The sequence below is a fragment of the Staurois parvus genome, unplaced genomic scaffold (genome assembly GCF_062004578.1).
Source record: "Staurois parvus isolate SC_StPar_1 unplaced genomic scaffold, SC_StPar_1.0 ptg000011l, whole genome shotgun sequence".
Classification (NCBI taxonomy): Eukaryota; Metazoa; Chordata; class Amphibia; order Anura; family Ranidae; genus Staurois; species Staurois parvus.
In genome coordinates, this window is record NW_028317807.1 from 7,085,613 (window position 1) to 7,103,222 (window position 17,610).

At 39.8% G+C, this 17,610-nt stretch overlaps 1 protein-coding gene across 3 annotated transcripts in view; it reads right to left on the reverse strand.

The window, feature by feature from the left end:
- TRAK2 (trafficking kinesin protein 2) overlaps positions 1 to 17,610 on the reverse strand; it is a 114,759-nt gene that overhangs the window by 31,499 nt on the left and 65,650 nt on the right. For 2 of the 3 annotated variants that reach the window (XM_089670381.1, XM_089670393.1), the window contains 3 exons: positions 15,200 to 15,276; positions 6,398 to 6,514; positions 5,314 to 5,523 (listed from right to left, as the gene is read on the reverse strand). In XM_089670381.1, coding sequence (XP_089526507.1) covers positions 5,314 to 5,523; positions 6,398 to 6,514; positions 15,200 to 15,276 — 404 coding nt within the window. Of the gene's footprint in view, positions 1 to 5,313; positions 5,524 to 6,397; positions 6,515 to 15,199; positions 15,277 to 16,592; positions 16,656 to 17,610 lie in introns of all 3 variants that reach the window. The other variant, XM_089670372.1, reaches the window with a different exon arrangement.

Below are 17,610 nucleotides of genomic sequence, written 5' to 3' on the forward strand. Positions count from 1 at the left end.
TATGATGCCAGCATTCACTGGGCACTGCAGCTGGAGTCGGTTTTATGTGAGTATACTATCGGATGAGCATATCCAAACAGAAGAGTTGTGAATAACCAAGGCCCTTCTGAGACTTTAGATCTGCTTTAAGGGCCAGTTCACACCGCTATTTCTGCTTTCCAGATGTGTTTCCCCCCCCCCCCCCCTTTTTTTTTTCTTCATCTCAATATAGGACATTTGTGTTCCAGTGCGTGACTTGCCACATTCCATACAGAAAAAAAATGCCGGATGTTCTCCTATTGTTGAATACACTGGAATACACTGAACTAGTGTGAACTATGCCTTTGGAATACAAGGAAAACACTGTGCATGCATTTCTGATGCAGATTAAAAACACACTGGACTGCATCTCATGTGAACCAGCTCTAAGTCAGTGTCAGGGATAGAAGTTCACCTTTCATAATATGTTACACCCATATTCAGGGTATAACATGTAACAGGTTACTGTAACACACTGTTAATGCTACAGAAGGGTCTCAGAGACTGCAGACATGCTAAAGGATACGGTCAGAGACTGCAGACAGACTGTAGGTGTTGATGGAAACTAGGGACATGCTACGGGAGACCGTCATAGATGGGAGACAGATTGCCGGTTTTAATTGGGAGTCAGAGGCTCGATGTCAGCCAGCCTATTTCCTGGATTATACAGATGCATGGGAAGATAAAGGAGCGAGCCCAAGAGTTAACCAGTCAACCATTACAGATATTTGGACCTAAAGGTTGTTTGTACATTCATCAAAGGGAATTGGCTGCTACTACTCCAAGTGACAGCTCAATATCTGTTCTTGGGTCAGAAGATGCCACTACATGTCACATTATAGTGCTCAGGCATACAGTGCTATGCCATTGGGATACCCTGGAACAAGGGAGATTGTGGTGAATTGGAGGAGGCGATTGTCATCGAGTATGAAAGTTGATCTTCTTGTGAATAACATCTTTTTAGCAATTTAGCCAACCATAAGAATGGGAGGCATGTTCATGTGGGGAGTGCACACCCGAGAGGGGGACAGTACATTATTTGCACACGTGGTGACTTCATTTGGAGAGTCTGAATTATCTTGGGATAAATAAGGACTTTTCTTGGACTTTTTTCACTTGTACGAGTTTTCTCTTTTACACTTGTTTATGATATTTTGCACTACTGAATCACTTAGAGGAATTTAGGTTACAAGAGACTGCTAGAGATTACAGATATTAAAACCCCTTTACACATCAATGTTTCCACTTTAGTGCTTACTACAGCCCCTTCAAAATTACTTGTGCCACATTTGAGATTTTTCTCAGCAAGATCCATCATAAAAAAATGAAAGGAAAAAAAAACATTAAAAAGAAAGAAATGGATAAACAGCTCAGAAAAAAAGAAAACACAAATTACTGAGTTCAACCGCCCAGACTGCAGCACAATTAGTGCCAAAAAGCCCCTGAGCTGCAGGCTGTGCACCGGGGATGTGTGTTAAAAAGAAGTCACATATACAGTTGTGTCCAAAATTATTCAACCCCCACTGAAATTGAGTGTTTTGGCCAGTTTGACATTGCTTTTGATCATTCAGTCATCTTGCTTACATTTACATTAAAGAGGCACTTGTAGGTCAGACAAATATAACATAACAGTTATAATGAAATAACCACAAATGTCTTTTCTGTGCTCACAGCATTATCAGTTTTATTCAACCCCCAAGTGACATTCAATCTTAGTACTTAGTACAGCATCCTTTTACAGTTATAACAGCTTTTAAACGTGAAGCATAGCTTGACACAAGTGTCTTGCAGCGATCTACGGGTATCTTCGCCCATTCTTCATGGGCAAAGGCCTCCAGTTCAGTCACATTCTTAGGCTTGCGCACTGCAACTGCTTTCTTTAAGTCCCACCAGAGGTTCTCAATCGGATTTAAGTCTGGTGACTGCGATGGCCACTCCAAAATGTTCCAGCCTTTCCTCTGCAACCATGCTCTAGTGGACTTGGAGGTATGCTTGGGATCATTGTCCTGTTGAAAGGTCCAACGTCTCCCAAGCCTCAGGTGTGTGACGGACTGCATCACGTTTCCATCCAATATCTCCTGGTACTGAAGAGAATTCATGGTACCTTGCACACGCTGAAGCTTCCCTGTACCTGCAGAAGCAAAACAGCCCCAAAGCATGATTGACCCTCCACCATGCTTCACAGTAGGCAAGGTGTTCTTTTCATCATAGGCCTTGTTCTTCCTCCTCCAAACATAGCGTTGATCCATGGGCCCAAACAGTTCTAATTTTGTTTCATCAGTCCACAGAACACTATCCCACAACTTTTGTGGTTTGTCCACATGGCTTTTGGCATACTGCAGTCGACTCTTCTTATTCTTTGGAGACAGCAAGGGGGTACGCCTGGGAGTTCTGGCACGGAGGCCTTCATTACGCAGTGTGCGTCTTATTGTCTGGGCTGAAACTTCTGTACCCACATCTGACAAATCTTTTCTCAGTTCCTCAGCAGTCACACGGGGACTTCTCTCCACTCTACGCTTCAGGTAGCGCACAGCAGTCGAAGTCAGCATCTTCTTTCTGCCACGACCAGGTAGCGTTTCAACAGTGCCCTTTGCCTTGAATTTGCGAATGATGCTTCCTAAGGTGTCTCTTGGTATGTTTAACATCTTTGCAATCTTCTTATAGCCATTGCCCTTCCTGTGAAGAGAAATCACCTCTTCTCTTGTCTTCCTGGACCATTCTCTTGCCTTCACCATGTTTGTAACCACACCAGTAAATGTCTAGAAGGAGCTGAGTATCACAGTCATTTTAAAGCTGCCTAATTGGTGCTTATTATGCTTGATTGCTGCTCGGTGACATCCACAGGTGTTTTCAATACCTGATGGAAAGCACCTGTATGAACCTCTGTTCTTCAGAGTGGTAGTCTTTAAGGGGTTGAATAATTGTGGCAATGAAGAAACCACATAAGAACCATTTACTACTGTATTACATAAACAATTGATGTCATTTTAGTTGCATTTGGGTAGTTACAACGTCCTTGTAGGATTTGATTCTGAATACAATTCCAAATGTACACTATAGTCCCTAAACCCCTTTACAGCATTGGGGGTTGAATAATTTTGGACACAACTGTATGTATACTGCATAGTATAGCTACACATATGTATATTATATATATGTACATATGTAGTCACTATATCCAGCGCTAGTATGTACAGGTCTTGAAAGCACTTGTACAAAGTTCGTGTTTTTCACTTGTTTCTTTGCACACTGCTCCCATAAACTAAACATGCTTTGTGTATGTTCTTCCCTTTCCTCTGAATCAGTCTGGATCTACTACGCCTAATGAGCACAAGAAGGAATAACTCCATGTTATTGTTCAGAAATAAAATACTAGAATAAAACTAAGATATAAACGTGATTCTAAAGGTTGTAATTATTTATTATTTAAAAATAACAAACATATCATACTTACCTGCTGTGTGCAGTGGTTTTGCACAGAGCAGCCCGGATCCTCTTCTTTTTGGGCCCCCTGCTGGTGGTCCTGGCTCCTCCCCCCTGCCGAGTACCCCCAATAGCAAGCCTCTTGCTATGGGGACACTCGAGCAGGCTCGCTCCTGAGCCGCACTCCTGTGAATAGACACTGCCCTCCCTCGCTCTCTCCTAATTGGCTCACTGGCTGTGATTGACAGCAGCGGGAGCCAATGGCTCCCGCTGCTGTGTGAGCCAGTGAGGAGAGAGAGAACCAGGAGAGCTCTCATGCACATCGCTGGATCGAGATAGGGCTCAGGTAAGTATAAGGGGGGGCTTGGGGGTAGCTGCAGCCGGAAGGTTTTTTACTTTCATGCATAAAACGCATGAAGTTAAAAAACCTTTTGCCTTTAGAACCACCTTAAACTTTTATAAATAAAACCTGCTTGACATCTAGTGTTAATGAAAAAAAAGCCACAAGGGCCAGCAAGTACTCTAACTGCTGTGCCATAACCTTGTACCTCGCTCATATGTTCCTTTAGTATGTACCTGTCATTAAGTAAATATGATTACTATAAAAGCATTTTGCTAGCTGGATAACCATTGTTATGCACTGCTAAATATACTGTCTAGTACCAGACGAAAAAAAAAAAAAAAAAAAAAGCTTTATTTAGGAATGCAGGAACCCCAAGGGAGCTAAAAATGTTGAAATCGGCAGTGAAGCTAAGCTATCTACTAAAACTTTGAGTTCAGTAACACTGTCATCTACAGCAGCAATGCACACAACAGCCAATTCTGACAGACTGTCAGTCTGGACTTGTAAGTGAGCTATAAAATCTAGGTTATGCCTTCCAAGAGGCACGCATGCCGAGAATGTGATTTAAATTTGTTTGTCAGATTTAGAGGAAGGTTTATGTGTGAATAAAACCATAACTTAGACCGAATCCATTGGAAACCCATTTGCATTTTGCTCTATATATAGGAATAGGTTTGCCTGTGTTTTAAAGCAGAACCTTTTTTCCATTTTGGACAGAAAAGGAGGGTTTATAAGCCTTGCTTTTTTGCCATTAGAGTCCCCTTGAGGATATTTCCATTCACTTGCTGTCCCACAGCCAAAACAGGAAATGAGAAGAGGACCCTCCAAAGTGAGCTAATCCCTGGTTGTCAGCAATGTCACCAGAACTAGTGTTCCCATTGGAAGATTTCCCCTCTATTCCTGTTCTGGTGACAGACCAAAATTTTAGATTTTTTTCACTTTCACTCACTTTTATCAGTAAAAAGGACAAATAGAGGGTGAATATCCCCAAGGGGTGCACACTTGGCAATAATCCCTGAAGCCCTGTTCACATAAAACTGTCATCTACAGCAGCAACCACCTCTGATTAGAGTCAATCACATGCTCCTTCACTCTGGTTGTTTAGTTTTAATGCCCACTGGTTTATGTAACGGCTTTAAATCTTGTTCGTTATTTCGTAATATGATGTTTAGAACCTGTAACTCTGGTATCCAATTCCTTGTGGATGGCCTTGGATTGGGTTATTTCTTTTCTCTGCTTGATCTAATATAAATTTATAGGACTGAGATCTTTGGTGTGGGGTAGAATTATCTGGCATTTTGACCTGTATTTTGGTAGAAGGTTAGGCTGTACTAGTCGAAGAAGTTGGGGTTTGTAGTCTATTTTATTTGTAGACTTTCTCTTCTGTGTTCTTTTTGTACTACATTTATTTTGTATGTACAAAAACTGCTTTAAATCAATAAAAAATTTGACATAAAAAAAAAAAAAGGATTCTGTGATTTAACAAGAGTAATCCTGGTTTATATTTTTTAACAGATGTTTTTTATTACCTGGGAGCGCAGGGCAAGATTTTCCTCCTCCAGTTCTCGAAGTTTCCCGTGCAAGTTATCAAGCTGAAGCAGGCCATGTGTGAGGGTGAAAGAGTCATTGGACCTCAAAGGGGTTGAACAGCTGGAGTCAGTCTCACTCTCTTCTGAGGCAATAGATACCACCCTAAGCAAGTCATCCTTCTTAGCTAACTCATGTTGGAGTTGGTTTACCTGTTAAGAGGGGAATACATTACATTTCTTGTAAGTAACTAGCATTAAAAAGTTAAGATACCAATAGAATGAATGATGTTGCATAGATTCCTCTTTTTCCAATTTTTTATTTGTATCACTAACAATGTTCAGTAGCAGAGACATAATTTGTAGAGATGAAGAAATTAAAAGATCTTTTATATACACACACACACATATATATATATATATATATATACACACATACATACACACATAAATTGCATAATTTAGAATGAAAGGTTGAATCATATGTTGCCTTGTACTGTATGCGATAAGAAACATGATAATGCTTATCATAAAGTTATAAAATATGGTCAATAAATAATGATAAATGTGGAATGAAGGCAATCTTACAAAAAAAAAGGCAGCTATGGTATGTACAGGATGTCACATAAGAGTCATGCTTACATAACAAAAAAGAAAAAATAATAAAGATGGAAGTATAAAAATGTAAGAAAAGGAAATCTGTTTGGACTATTTTGCTTATGAACGGATTTTTAGATCAGATTATACTACTTTATGTACCCATCTTTCAATATGACTGGTTATGAGTACCCTCTTATCATACTGTGCTCGAATTCAATAAGCTAGTCAACAAACTAGCATTAGATTTTCCAATTCATTTAAATGGAAAAATCAGCAGAAACAAATCGACTCTCTGACTGCAATATGACCTCAAATATGACAAAATGGGCAACTCTGGATATGCTCTTATCAGTAAACTGTAGTGTAATTAAAAAGTATGGTAAACACGGTTTCAGCATTTTTTTATTTTACTAAAAAAAAACGCACAGCTATGCTGAAGAAGAATCTCACCAAAAGCCAAACATTAAATGCTTTGAAAAGAACTCACATGGTCCAGTGCTTGGGTCAGCTGTTCCTCTAAAGACTCATTCTGCTCTGTCAGTATGTGGTTCCTTTTCAGGAGAGCCTGGCCAATACGAGCAGCTAGTTCCAGATCCCTGTCCCTCTGTTAAAAACAATGAGAGAATATGTACATTTTTTCAAACATGGATACCATAAAATGATTAATGTCTAATCTGTTCAGTTGCTGCGACATCAGGAAATTACATGTTTCTGGGCAGTCTGAAAATCCTGCAAACTCCTTCAAAGAAGAATCAACTGGGCTGCATTTTATCAATATATTGCTATTGTCTTCCCCAGAAATAAACCTCAATTTAAAGAGGAGCTCCAGTGATATTCATAAAAATTAAAAGTCAGCAGCTACAAAAATTGTAGCTGTTGACTTTTAATAAACAGACACTCAACCTATCTGGCACTGTGCTCACCAGAGCCGTTTTCTCCACCCATCTTTGGTCCCTGGCAATGGCATCTAAGCTGTGGGTGTCCAAATGTGCCAGCTTATGGCTTCACAGCCGGGTGCCCATTGCGCATGCACGATTTGTGCTGCGCACTGTGAATGGTCCCGCAGTCTTCTGGAACCTGTCACGTGTTCCAGAAGTCTGTGGGAAGGAAGGGGAGAGGAGAACTGGTGGTCTGAGTGGAAGTGGGAGCGGCTACCTGTCAAAACCATATACCCCTATCTTTTAGGTGAAGCTGCGCTGTAAAGTATATTTGAACAATCCATTCTGTTTAAAACAGAAATAAAAGGTAACACATTTGTATAGATATAGAAAACATTATAAACACCTTTTTTTTTTTATAAGTGATCACATACCCTGTGTTCTCAATTGCATAAGCTGGGAAAAGAGAAACAGCAGAACAGTGGTCTTTTCAGTAAATGGCTGTGCAGGAGAGGGCATGTCAGCAGACATCTGATCATTGGAAAAGGAAAGGTCAGTTTCAACACTGCTAGAAACTGACCATGCTGTGCTCTCATGCCTACTGTGGTCAGCTTTCAACAGAAAAGCAGGACTCATAAGAACACCAAGGATTTAACACAAAAGGGAGCAATACAATATACCAAGATACTTTCTCACACAAGTACATGGTACAACAGGCACATATCAAGAATATCAAATGTTGGGTTTACATATTCTTTAATATTAATATTCTATTAATATGCTCTTCTGATTTTGCTTCGTCTTGCCGCAAAAATTTGCAAGACATTCACGTCTATAGAATGAAGTTTTATAAGAAAGCTCATTTGACAGTAGGATCATATTTATATGTATTGCCACAGTTAAAATGCTGCTAAAAAAAAATATTACCAACATTGTTTTTCCAGCTTTTTTTGCTTAAAAAAATTCTAGTGTGCATTGAGCCTAAATATACTTATACTTGTGCATGAGTTTAGATGTCCCCACGTAATCTGCACTAGTTACATAAAGTTAATTCTGCTTGCCATTATTGTGCAGCTTTATGTGGGGACATCTAAACTCATGCACAAGTATAAGTATATTTAGGCTCAATGCACACTAGAATTTTTTTAAGCAAAAAAAGCTGGAAAAACAATGTTGGTAATATTGTATTTTAGCAGCATTTTAGTAGTGATAACATTTTATTAGTGTTTTTACTGTACATGTAATGGAAAAAAAAAAGTAGAAAAAAGCTGTTAGGAGTATTTTAGGAGTAATTAGGAGCATTTATAGTTTTATACTGTCGGAAAAAAAGGCTCCCAAAGACTTTTTCTGCTCCTAAACGTTGAAGCATGAAAAATGCTACTAGCCTAAAACAGTGTCCATGGACACAAAGGATAACAGGGGTGTGGAAATTTAAAAAAAAACAAAAAACTACTTGCCAAAAGGGACCAAAATCGTTTTCGCAATCTACTTGTCCCTTATGACAATCTGCTTGTCGTGAAAAAAAAAAGAAAAAAAAAAAAAGATAATTTTAACCAAAACCGTATTTAAATAAGGTATTTATTGACAGCAAGAAGGGTTGATGTTTTAATAAAATATTTGACAGCAAGAAGGGTTGATGTTTTAATAAAATATTTATTGACAGCAAGAAGGGTTGATGTTTTAATAAGGTATTTATTGACAGCAAGAAGGGTAATTTTTTTCACTAGACAGATGTGCTTTTAGGAATGTCTGGTCCTTTTAAAAAATGAAAGGGGCTTTATGGTGACAAACTTTTCATGTTTTTAAAATTGCGCAGTTTACCTACTCTTCCTCACTAGCAGGGAGGGGAGAGACCTTGTAGTGTGACGAGCAACAATTGGGTGCTTGTCAGGAAAAGGGGTGTCAGGCTCTCTTAACGCTCACCAGAAGTGCATCTGCCGAGTAACTAAATGAGGTGCTGGCCCAAATGAGTAAAAAAAAAAAAAAAAAAAAGAAGGAACTTTCAGGATGCCTTTACACTACTTGCCCAAGGGACTAAATCAGGGTCTCGATCTACTGGTCTTGATTAAAATTATAATTTATTTTTTAACCAAAACCATTTAACAATGGACTGTTTATTTCCTCCTCTCCTCCCCACACCCAAGGACTAGTAGGGAGGGGAGAGTCCTTGGAGTGTGATGAGCACTGATCGGGGCAGTGTCAGGCTCTCTTAATGCTCACCAGAAGGGCATCTATTGAGCAAGCAAATGAGGCGCAGGCTCCAATGAGAAATAGAAGAAAAAACAAAAATAGAAGAAAAAACAAAAAAAAAAAAAAACCTTTCAGGATGCCCTTGCACATGGAATCATTCGGGTGCTGAGCACAAACAAATGCTGAGCAACCAAATCAAGCTCCGGTGTATGCTCCATTAACAATTTGCCTACCAGGCCGATTCTAACTTTCCTCTCCTACATGTAAAAATCAGCCTTTTGTTAGCTAGAAAATTAGTTAGAACCCCCAAACATACTGTATATATGATGGGTGTTGCAATATGTTTTGTGGTTTTTCAAATGCACTTTAATGAATTTTATTGCATACAAACACAATATACTGCCCATTTTTTATGTAAAATTTGGTGTTAAGCCAAGTAAATAGATACTCAACAGGTCACACTTTAAAATTGTGTATGCCCGTGGAATGGCGCCAAACTGTGGTAGTTCTCCATAGGTGACGCCTTAAATGCCTTTTACAGGTTACCAGTTGAGTTACACAGGAGGTTTGGCACTAGAATTTTTGCTCTGACACTCACAATACGTCACAAGTTTGGTCTAGGGCTTACATATGCGTTCACATGTGCAAGTAAGCATGGGGAAATAGGGACAGTTTAATCATTTTATCTAAAAGTTTTTTTTTTTTCACGGTCTCTATAATTTCTTTTGTATTACGTTATCACAAGGGATGAGGAGCATCTGTTGTGATACTATGGGCCGTGACAGGTCCTCTTTATGGAGAGATCTGGGGTCTATTACACCCCAGATCTCTCCTCTAGGCTTCAATGCAGCAGATCAGACACATATTAGTCTGACTGACTGCTTTCCTGGCTGCTAAAGGCCATGTAAAAAAGAACCTTCCAGTTTCCAGGGTAACAGAGAGGGAGGAACAACGTTGGCTTCTCTGCCTCTGTATAGTACCGCCATCCATAGAAGTGATCAAGTGGCTGTTCAGCCACTCGATCACTTCTACTTAGAAGAGAATAACCGGGGCAAAAAAAAATTAACGCCTAAATGTAAAAAAAAAAAAAAATCAGAGGTTATATAAGGGGTATCAGGTAGGTGTCATCATCCTCTGCAGCATAAGTGATATATTGGGTCAGAGTCCCCCATATAGGTTTGGAGGGTAGGGGTCAGTGATCAATGTACCCAGTAGTAAGTGATATTAGGGGTCACTACAGGTATGTGTGTACTTAATTCATGGGAAAGTTATATTCCCACAGGTTATCAAGATGACATTTAGGCTCATGTGGAAGTCATCTTCACATATGTTATCAAGATGTCTCAAGCCCTGGGTAGGTATCACTAACCACTGGTGGACCAGAGGTCCAGTCCAGATTTCGGTCCTGCAGGTGAAGATAAGACCTTTTTGTTCTGGTGGAGGTCCAGCGGACAGTGCTCTCTCTATCCTCCTCCTCCCAGATCTCTTCCTCTGTCCCTAGTTCAGTAGGCAGACATGTCCCAAAGCCCGGCCTCCCGCAGCTCTGATCTCCTCCATCCAGCCTGCACTATGGAACTCTCCCTGGGTCGGCGCAGAGCGGACATCCTCTACAAGGACCCACAGCAGGACTTCAGGGGGGGCTTTTGCTGCCTGCAGAAGTGACTCGATCACTGCTGCTTAGAACGGGAATCGCAATGAATTGCCTGGGCAAAAAAAAAGTAAACCCTGCTGTTTGCCTACAACAGGGCTAACAGTACAAGAAAAACACCTGCCTGGAGGCCGGAACTGCATGCCCCAGGCGTCGGGCGATATAATTTGTGCATCCCTGAAAAAAACGATTTAGCTTCTGGGAGCAGAAAATAAATATGCTGATAACAGCTTCTAGGAGTTTAAAAAACCGCTAGTGTGTAGGAAGCCTAGGAGTGGATTCCCTGAAGAGCTGTGTCTTTTATATCTTTGTAGAAATTGGAAACAGTCTTAATATGTGAACACAAAGGAGATGACATATCTCAGAAGCTGAGAACAATCATTTGATGATAATAAACACTGTCCTGATTATTACAAGAGTTTTTCCAGACCCCTTTGTTCAGTTTCAATCAACGCACAATTGACATGGTACTCATATGTTTAGCCTGTGTCTATGCATTGTGGTTCACCATTCCATCGCTAGATATAATTATCTACAATGTATGCAGACAATAGACGTAAGAATAATAGACTGCAATTTCTTCAACAATAGCAACTGATATGACTTGTTCAAAGGTGCCTGTAAAGTAAATCTATTTTCAATGCATAAATAAATTAATATGCATTAAAGTATATGTAAATCCTCATCTTGTAAAACAACCCATTCAGTTTAAAATAAAAATGAAAGGCAAAATATTTGTGTATAGATATATAAAAAAAACAAAACAAAATACTATGAACACTTCTTCCTCTTTTTTATAAGTGATCACATGCCCTCTGTTCTCAGCTGCATGAGAGCTAGGAAAGGAGAAACAGCAGCACACTAATCTTTCTAGTGAATGGCTATGCAGGATGGGGCATGTCAGTACAACTACTCAGCACAGCTAGAGAACTGACCACGCTGTGCTCTCATGCTTAGTGTGGCCAGTTTTTAATAGGAAAGCAGGGGGACTGGCAGGAACACCAGGGATTTTATACAAAGGAAGTAATATAAAGAGAACAGGATACTTTTTCATACAAGTACATGGTAGAGCAGGCACATATCATATTTCTCAGTGAACATGGGTTGGGGGTGTGGTCTGTTTAAGGGCTTCTTGGAGGGTAGAACAATTTCAGAAAAGCTTAGGAGTTACTAAGCGGTCTAAGAATAGACAGGCACATTTCAGATAAAAGAAAAGACGTGTTTTCATAAACTAATATAGAAAATGGATTTGAAAAATGTAGCACTGGCTGTAATTTTGTAAAGCATATTGGCTATGTGACTACTGAAATTAAAACCTTAACTCTACCTCTCTATTCAACTATGGTGATGTCTTGATTGACACTTTCACACACAACGACATTTAACTCCCCTAGCCTATATTGAAAGGCAGAATTATAAAACACCATTAAATCTGGTTATACATACACCAAAAATAGAGAATTATTTTACAAAGAACCTTGATCTGTGTTAATGTCAGACTCCTGTAATCCTCTGTACAGCAGCCTTTGAGAAAGGATCAATACTCAGCCAATTAGTGCTTTTCTGCTTTGCATATTGCTGTCACACCAGCATACACAACATACTTAAACCTGAACTCTGGGCACAAAATCTTTAATGATATTTCTCAATAGCCACATAGGATAGAAGTCCATTTTGTGTGCACTAAATGGCTTTTCAAACCCAGATATTACTTAGTAAAAATAGCAGTGACATCATCACTGTGCTGTACATAGTCTTTGCAGAGAGCATAGCTGGGAGAGGGGTCCAGCAGGCTCCATCCACTACAGACTTCCTACAGAAAGCTACAGGAGGGGCGGAGACAAGACCAGTCACCTTGTGCAAGAAGAGAGAGCAGCAGTGACCGGTCTTTATTATAGGAAGCTCCTGTACAGAGGCAAGGTTTCACACTTGATTACTGCACAGATCTGAAAGAAATACATGAACCGCACCAAGATTCAAGTAAGAATACACATGCCTCTTGTATGTAGACAATATTTGTTTAGGCCAAAGTTCAGCTTTAAAGAGTAACTTCACTTGTGTCGAGAAAAATATAATCCCCTATGTGTGATCAAATTACATCGCAAGGATTTGATCAAACTTTGTTGCAGATTCCACCCTGTTTATGCTCTGAAGAAAAGGCTGTTTGCTGTGTGCAAAGTGAACCAGAATAGGAGTGACTTTTTCATCAGTAATCAGCTGATGCACTTACAGTATTCTAATGAGGAAAGGTGCAGGGTTTGAATCCCTTTAGAAGTGACTAATCCTTTGGGAGTATCTCACCAAAAATTATAATTGGATGCCCAAAATCTAATTTGCATCTTAGCGAAGACTTTTGGGAAATTCAGTGGGCCAATCGCACAAACAGGAAGTTAAATTTCTGGGGATGTTTTATCCACCAATTGTATGCAGAATGCCTCCAGGTTGCCATATTGCATTGAATTTTACCCACCAATTGTATGCAGAATGCCTCCAGGTTGCCATATTGCATTGAATTTTACAGAAAATTACAGGTCTGCAGATTGAAAAGGTAATTTTAATAACATTTAATTACAATATGGCTAGTGTAGTAGTTGTACATGTGTGTCATTTTTTTTTTATTTTCCGTGTTTCCCCCACAAAAGCTGAGTTACAGTTTAAGCCCGCCACATGTTACAATATAACTGTACAAAACTCTTCAGATCTACCAACAACTATGTAGAATGAGTGCTTGCAAGATTTGATACAAATTGATTGGATAGTTTAACAAGGTCTGGATATTACGCCGTTTTAGTAAACATAAAAGGAGATTGTACAAAAATTGTACAGTCAGATTGTAATGTGTTTGGCAAGCTTTACAGAAGGGTAGAGCACAGGGACGCCATAATCAGTGTGCTGCTGCTCTTTCATCATTATTCAGCTACAGTCCCAGTTACTGTGAAGTAGCACCTTTGAACAGCAGCATGGTCAGTCTGGGGGAAGGGAGTGTTAAATATACTAGCAGATTTAGATACACTAACAAATTAAAGCCAAACTCCAGCTCGTACTGCAGTTGCACAAGCAGTTATAACCGATTTTTTTTTTCTTTTGGGATAAAGGTTTTACGTGAATAAAAAAAAGCTGATCATTTTAAGTAACCCTGTCAGTGGTAAATGGTTTGTCTCAATACTCTGATAGAGAGCTTGTTCTGTTGAAAAACAACAGACGTACAGGCTAGATTACCTGGTGAAAGGAAAGGAAAAAAAGCCTAAAAAGAAAACCAGTACAGCCACTACATCTAAGAAATGGTAATCTGCAATATAATAAATGTTTGCTTTTGGGTACCTCTTGAAGCTTGACTTGCAAATGCACTGCAGGGGCTTTTAACAACTTGTCTACTGGGCACTTTTACCCCTTTCCTGCCCAGGCCAATTTTCAGCTTTCAGCGCTCTCACACTTTGAATGACAATTGCGCGGTCATGCAACATTGCACTCATATGAAATTTTTTGCATTTTTTTGAGACAGATAGAGCTTTCTTTTCGTGGTATTTAATCACCTCTGGGTTTTTTAGTTGTTGCTAAACAAACCAAAAATACCTGAAAATTTTGAAAAAAAATGTTTTTTCTTAGATTCTGTTATAAAATTTTGTAAATAAGTGATTTTTCTCCTTCACTGATGTGCGCAAATGAGGCTGCAGTGATGGGCACTGATAGACTGCACTGATAGGCACTGATGGGCATTGACAGGCATCACTGATGGGCACTGAAAGGCAATGCTCATATGGCACGGATAGGTGACACTGACTGGCACTGATAGGTGGCACTGAAAGTCAGCTACAATGGGCACTGATATGTGGCATTGATGGGGCTACACTGATCATCAGTGCCCTGATGATCAGTGTACATGTCCCCTCTGAGTAATGCCGATTACCAGCTCTCCTCTCCTCACAAGCTGTCAGAGTGACAGCTCGTGAGGAGAGGAATGCCGATAACAGGTATTTCCTTATTTACATGCGATCAGCTGTGACTGGACACAGCTGATCACATGGCAGAGCCGACGTCATTGGCTCTTTCCACTGAGTCCCAGGGACACAGTGCGCCACCGATCGCCGTGCTATGCGCCCCCAGGGGCGCGCATGCGGGTTAGAGTGGGAGGATGTCACATGACATCCTCCAAAAACGAGAGAACCACCTCGCGTCCATCATTTACTTATATGGCGGACGGGAGGCGGTGAAAGAGAACAGCAACACAGGAGCTGCCTCTGTTCCAAGTCAGTGACTCATTATTAGTGAAGTACAGTAGTGAATAAGTATTTGGAGGACCGCTCCAAAATTTTCACAATAAAACACAAGTTAGTATTGACAGGTCCTGCACTGCTATTATGACTGGTTCTCTTAATGCATTGAAACAGTAATATGTGAGCAAAGGTACGTTATTTTTACATAACTGTACTGACCCCACCTCTCCATCCCACATTGTTCTTTATTACAGTTTATGTTTGACAAACAACAACAGGTTCAGACTTAAGGTATAGAATGTTGCCGTTACAGATACAATAATAATTTACAACCACTGATAAAGAATAAGTAGACTTACCTCTGTCAGTAAGTGGCTTAGCATATCTGTGTCATTATAACTCCTAGTCATCTGATCTATTCGTTCTGAGCTGAGAACTGGAAAAATAAAGAATATACATAGGTGTTAGAGACCAACCAGATATGTAGCACCTAACACTGTATATAACGGCAAATACGAGTGCAGAAGTGTATCTGTTTGTGGAAGCCATGCATGGTCACATTATGAATCTATTCGTACATGGCTGTCACCTTCCTGCACACTGTGGCTCTAGTTATGTCTTGTCGTAGGTTCCAAGCATTTAATAGCTTTCTAATTAGGAATATTGATTGCCTCCAAGGCGGCACAGTGATCATCTAACTTGTACCACCTTCAGTGCACTGTTTAGCTACTTCCTAGGTATGGTCACTCAGACAACCTAATTATGTAATTTGCAAAGCTGGTAATAACAAAACACATTTTCCAAGGAGACTCAATCAATTCCAGCAATGTAGTTCTTGTTAACCATTTTCCCGACCGCCCTATAGCAGAAATACTGCTACAGGGCAGCATGGGTGCACAAAATAACCGGGTGGTGCACACGAGCCCTACCTGCGCCGCCACTCGCGGCTGCAGCTATCAATCACTGGGCTCCGGCTGGTGATTATTCGCCAGCGCCCAGTGATTGCCGAGTTTGTAAACAACAAACCCGGTCAGCTCATGCACACTGCTTTGCATGGCTGTGCACAACACAGCCATGCAAAGCAGTGTGCTTACAGTGAAGCACAGACACACTGCAAATAGTAAAACAGCACACGGTTATCCCTTTGATCGCCCCTCATGTTAACCCCTTCCTGCCCAGTGCCATTAGTACAGTGTCAGTGCTTTTTTTTTTCTTTTTTAGCACTGATCACTGTATTGGTGTCACTAGGGATGTCAGTTACACCAAGTCAGTTTCCCCCCCCGCGTCAGAATGCCTGCCGCAGTCCCGCTATAAGTCGCTGATCGCCATCATTACTAGTACAAAAAAAAAAAAATCCCAGTATATATATACAGCCATTTGTAAAGGCTATAACATTCACGTAAACCAATTCATTTACACGTATTGGCCTAAATTTATGACATTTGGTTTTTTAAAAATTTTTTACTCGACATGTTTAATAGCAAAAAAGTCAAAAATGTTTTTTTTCTCAAAATTGTCTTTTTTTTTAATAGGGTAAAAAATGAAAAAACGCACAAACGAACAAATACCACCAAAAGACAGATCAATTTGTTTGGGGAAAAAAGGACTTAAAATTCATTTGGGTGCAGCATTACATGAACGCGCAATTGTCAGTTAAACTAATGCAGCGCCATAATGCAAAAAATGGCCTGGTCAGGAAGGGGGGTAAATCCTCTGGAGGGCAAAGTGGTTAAAGAATCAATTCAAGTTTACCTTGCGAACTCTGACTTGATTTACAAGAGTCATCAAACGACGTAGTTGGAAGTTCAACAAAAGCTTTTAGAAAGATAGGAAGGAAAAGAGAAGAGAATAAACGGAAATAAAACAGAATGAACAGAAGAATGTGCTAGAACACAAAGGCAATATGCATAACAATCAGTTTTAGAAAGAAATAGTTTACTAATGGTCTTTATAAGTAAAACAGAACATGCTGAGCCCTTCACTAACCTTGTATAATTAAAGAAAAACCTCTGCCAGTTTATTTTTTTGAATACCACCTCCCAAGAAAGGCCTCAAGGTCTCAAAATTATAAATAGTCCGGGAATCTCCAATCAAAAATCTATACGTGAACCAAACTAAAATGATTAGTTATGGATTCAACAAGGACTCATGTTTTTTTTTTATATATCTGTTTTTGTTGTACTAACATAGATAAATGGGCTGATGGTCAAAACAAATTCATGAACGACTTCTTTAATGAAAACATCTTTAAAAACATGTGTATACATAAATTAGTGAAGCGCTGTAAATTAACAATAAATAAATACTATAGTGCCTTTTATAACTAACTACTAGTGCTCTGTGATAAAAAACACATATACATATATATATCCTTATAGTGAAAAATGCACAAACTTAAAGTGAATGGTGGTCACAACTATACCATGTGTATAAATAATATTCAATCAAATTATTATACAATGAATTAACATATAACTGTGAATCACAAAAATAAAAAAAAGATCCGTGAATAATCAATATATGAGAACAAGTCCATATGGCGTACCGACGCGTTGTGTCACGTGCGTCGTGACTTCATCAGGGTTCATGAAGTCACGACGCACGTGATGCAGCGTGTCGGTACGCCATATTCGGTTTCGAGTTACGTCATTTCCGGTCACGTGGTGACGCACGTCCGGACGCAGCGGCCATATTGGTTTCCCCTGGTTTCATGCAATACACCCATGGGATGGGGTGAAACGCTGATGTAACAAGGAATATATCCTTATAG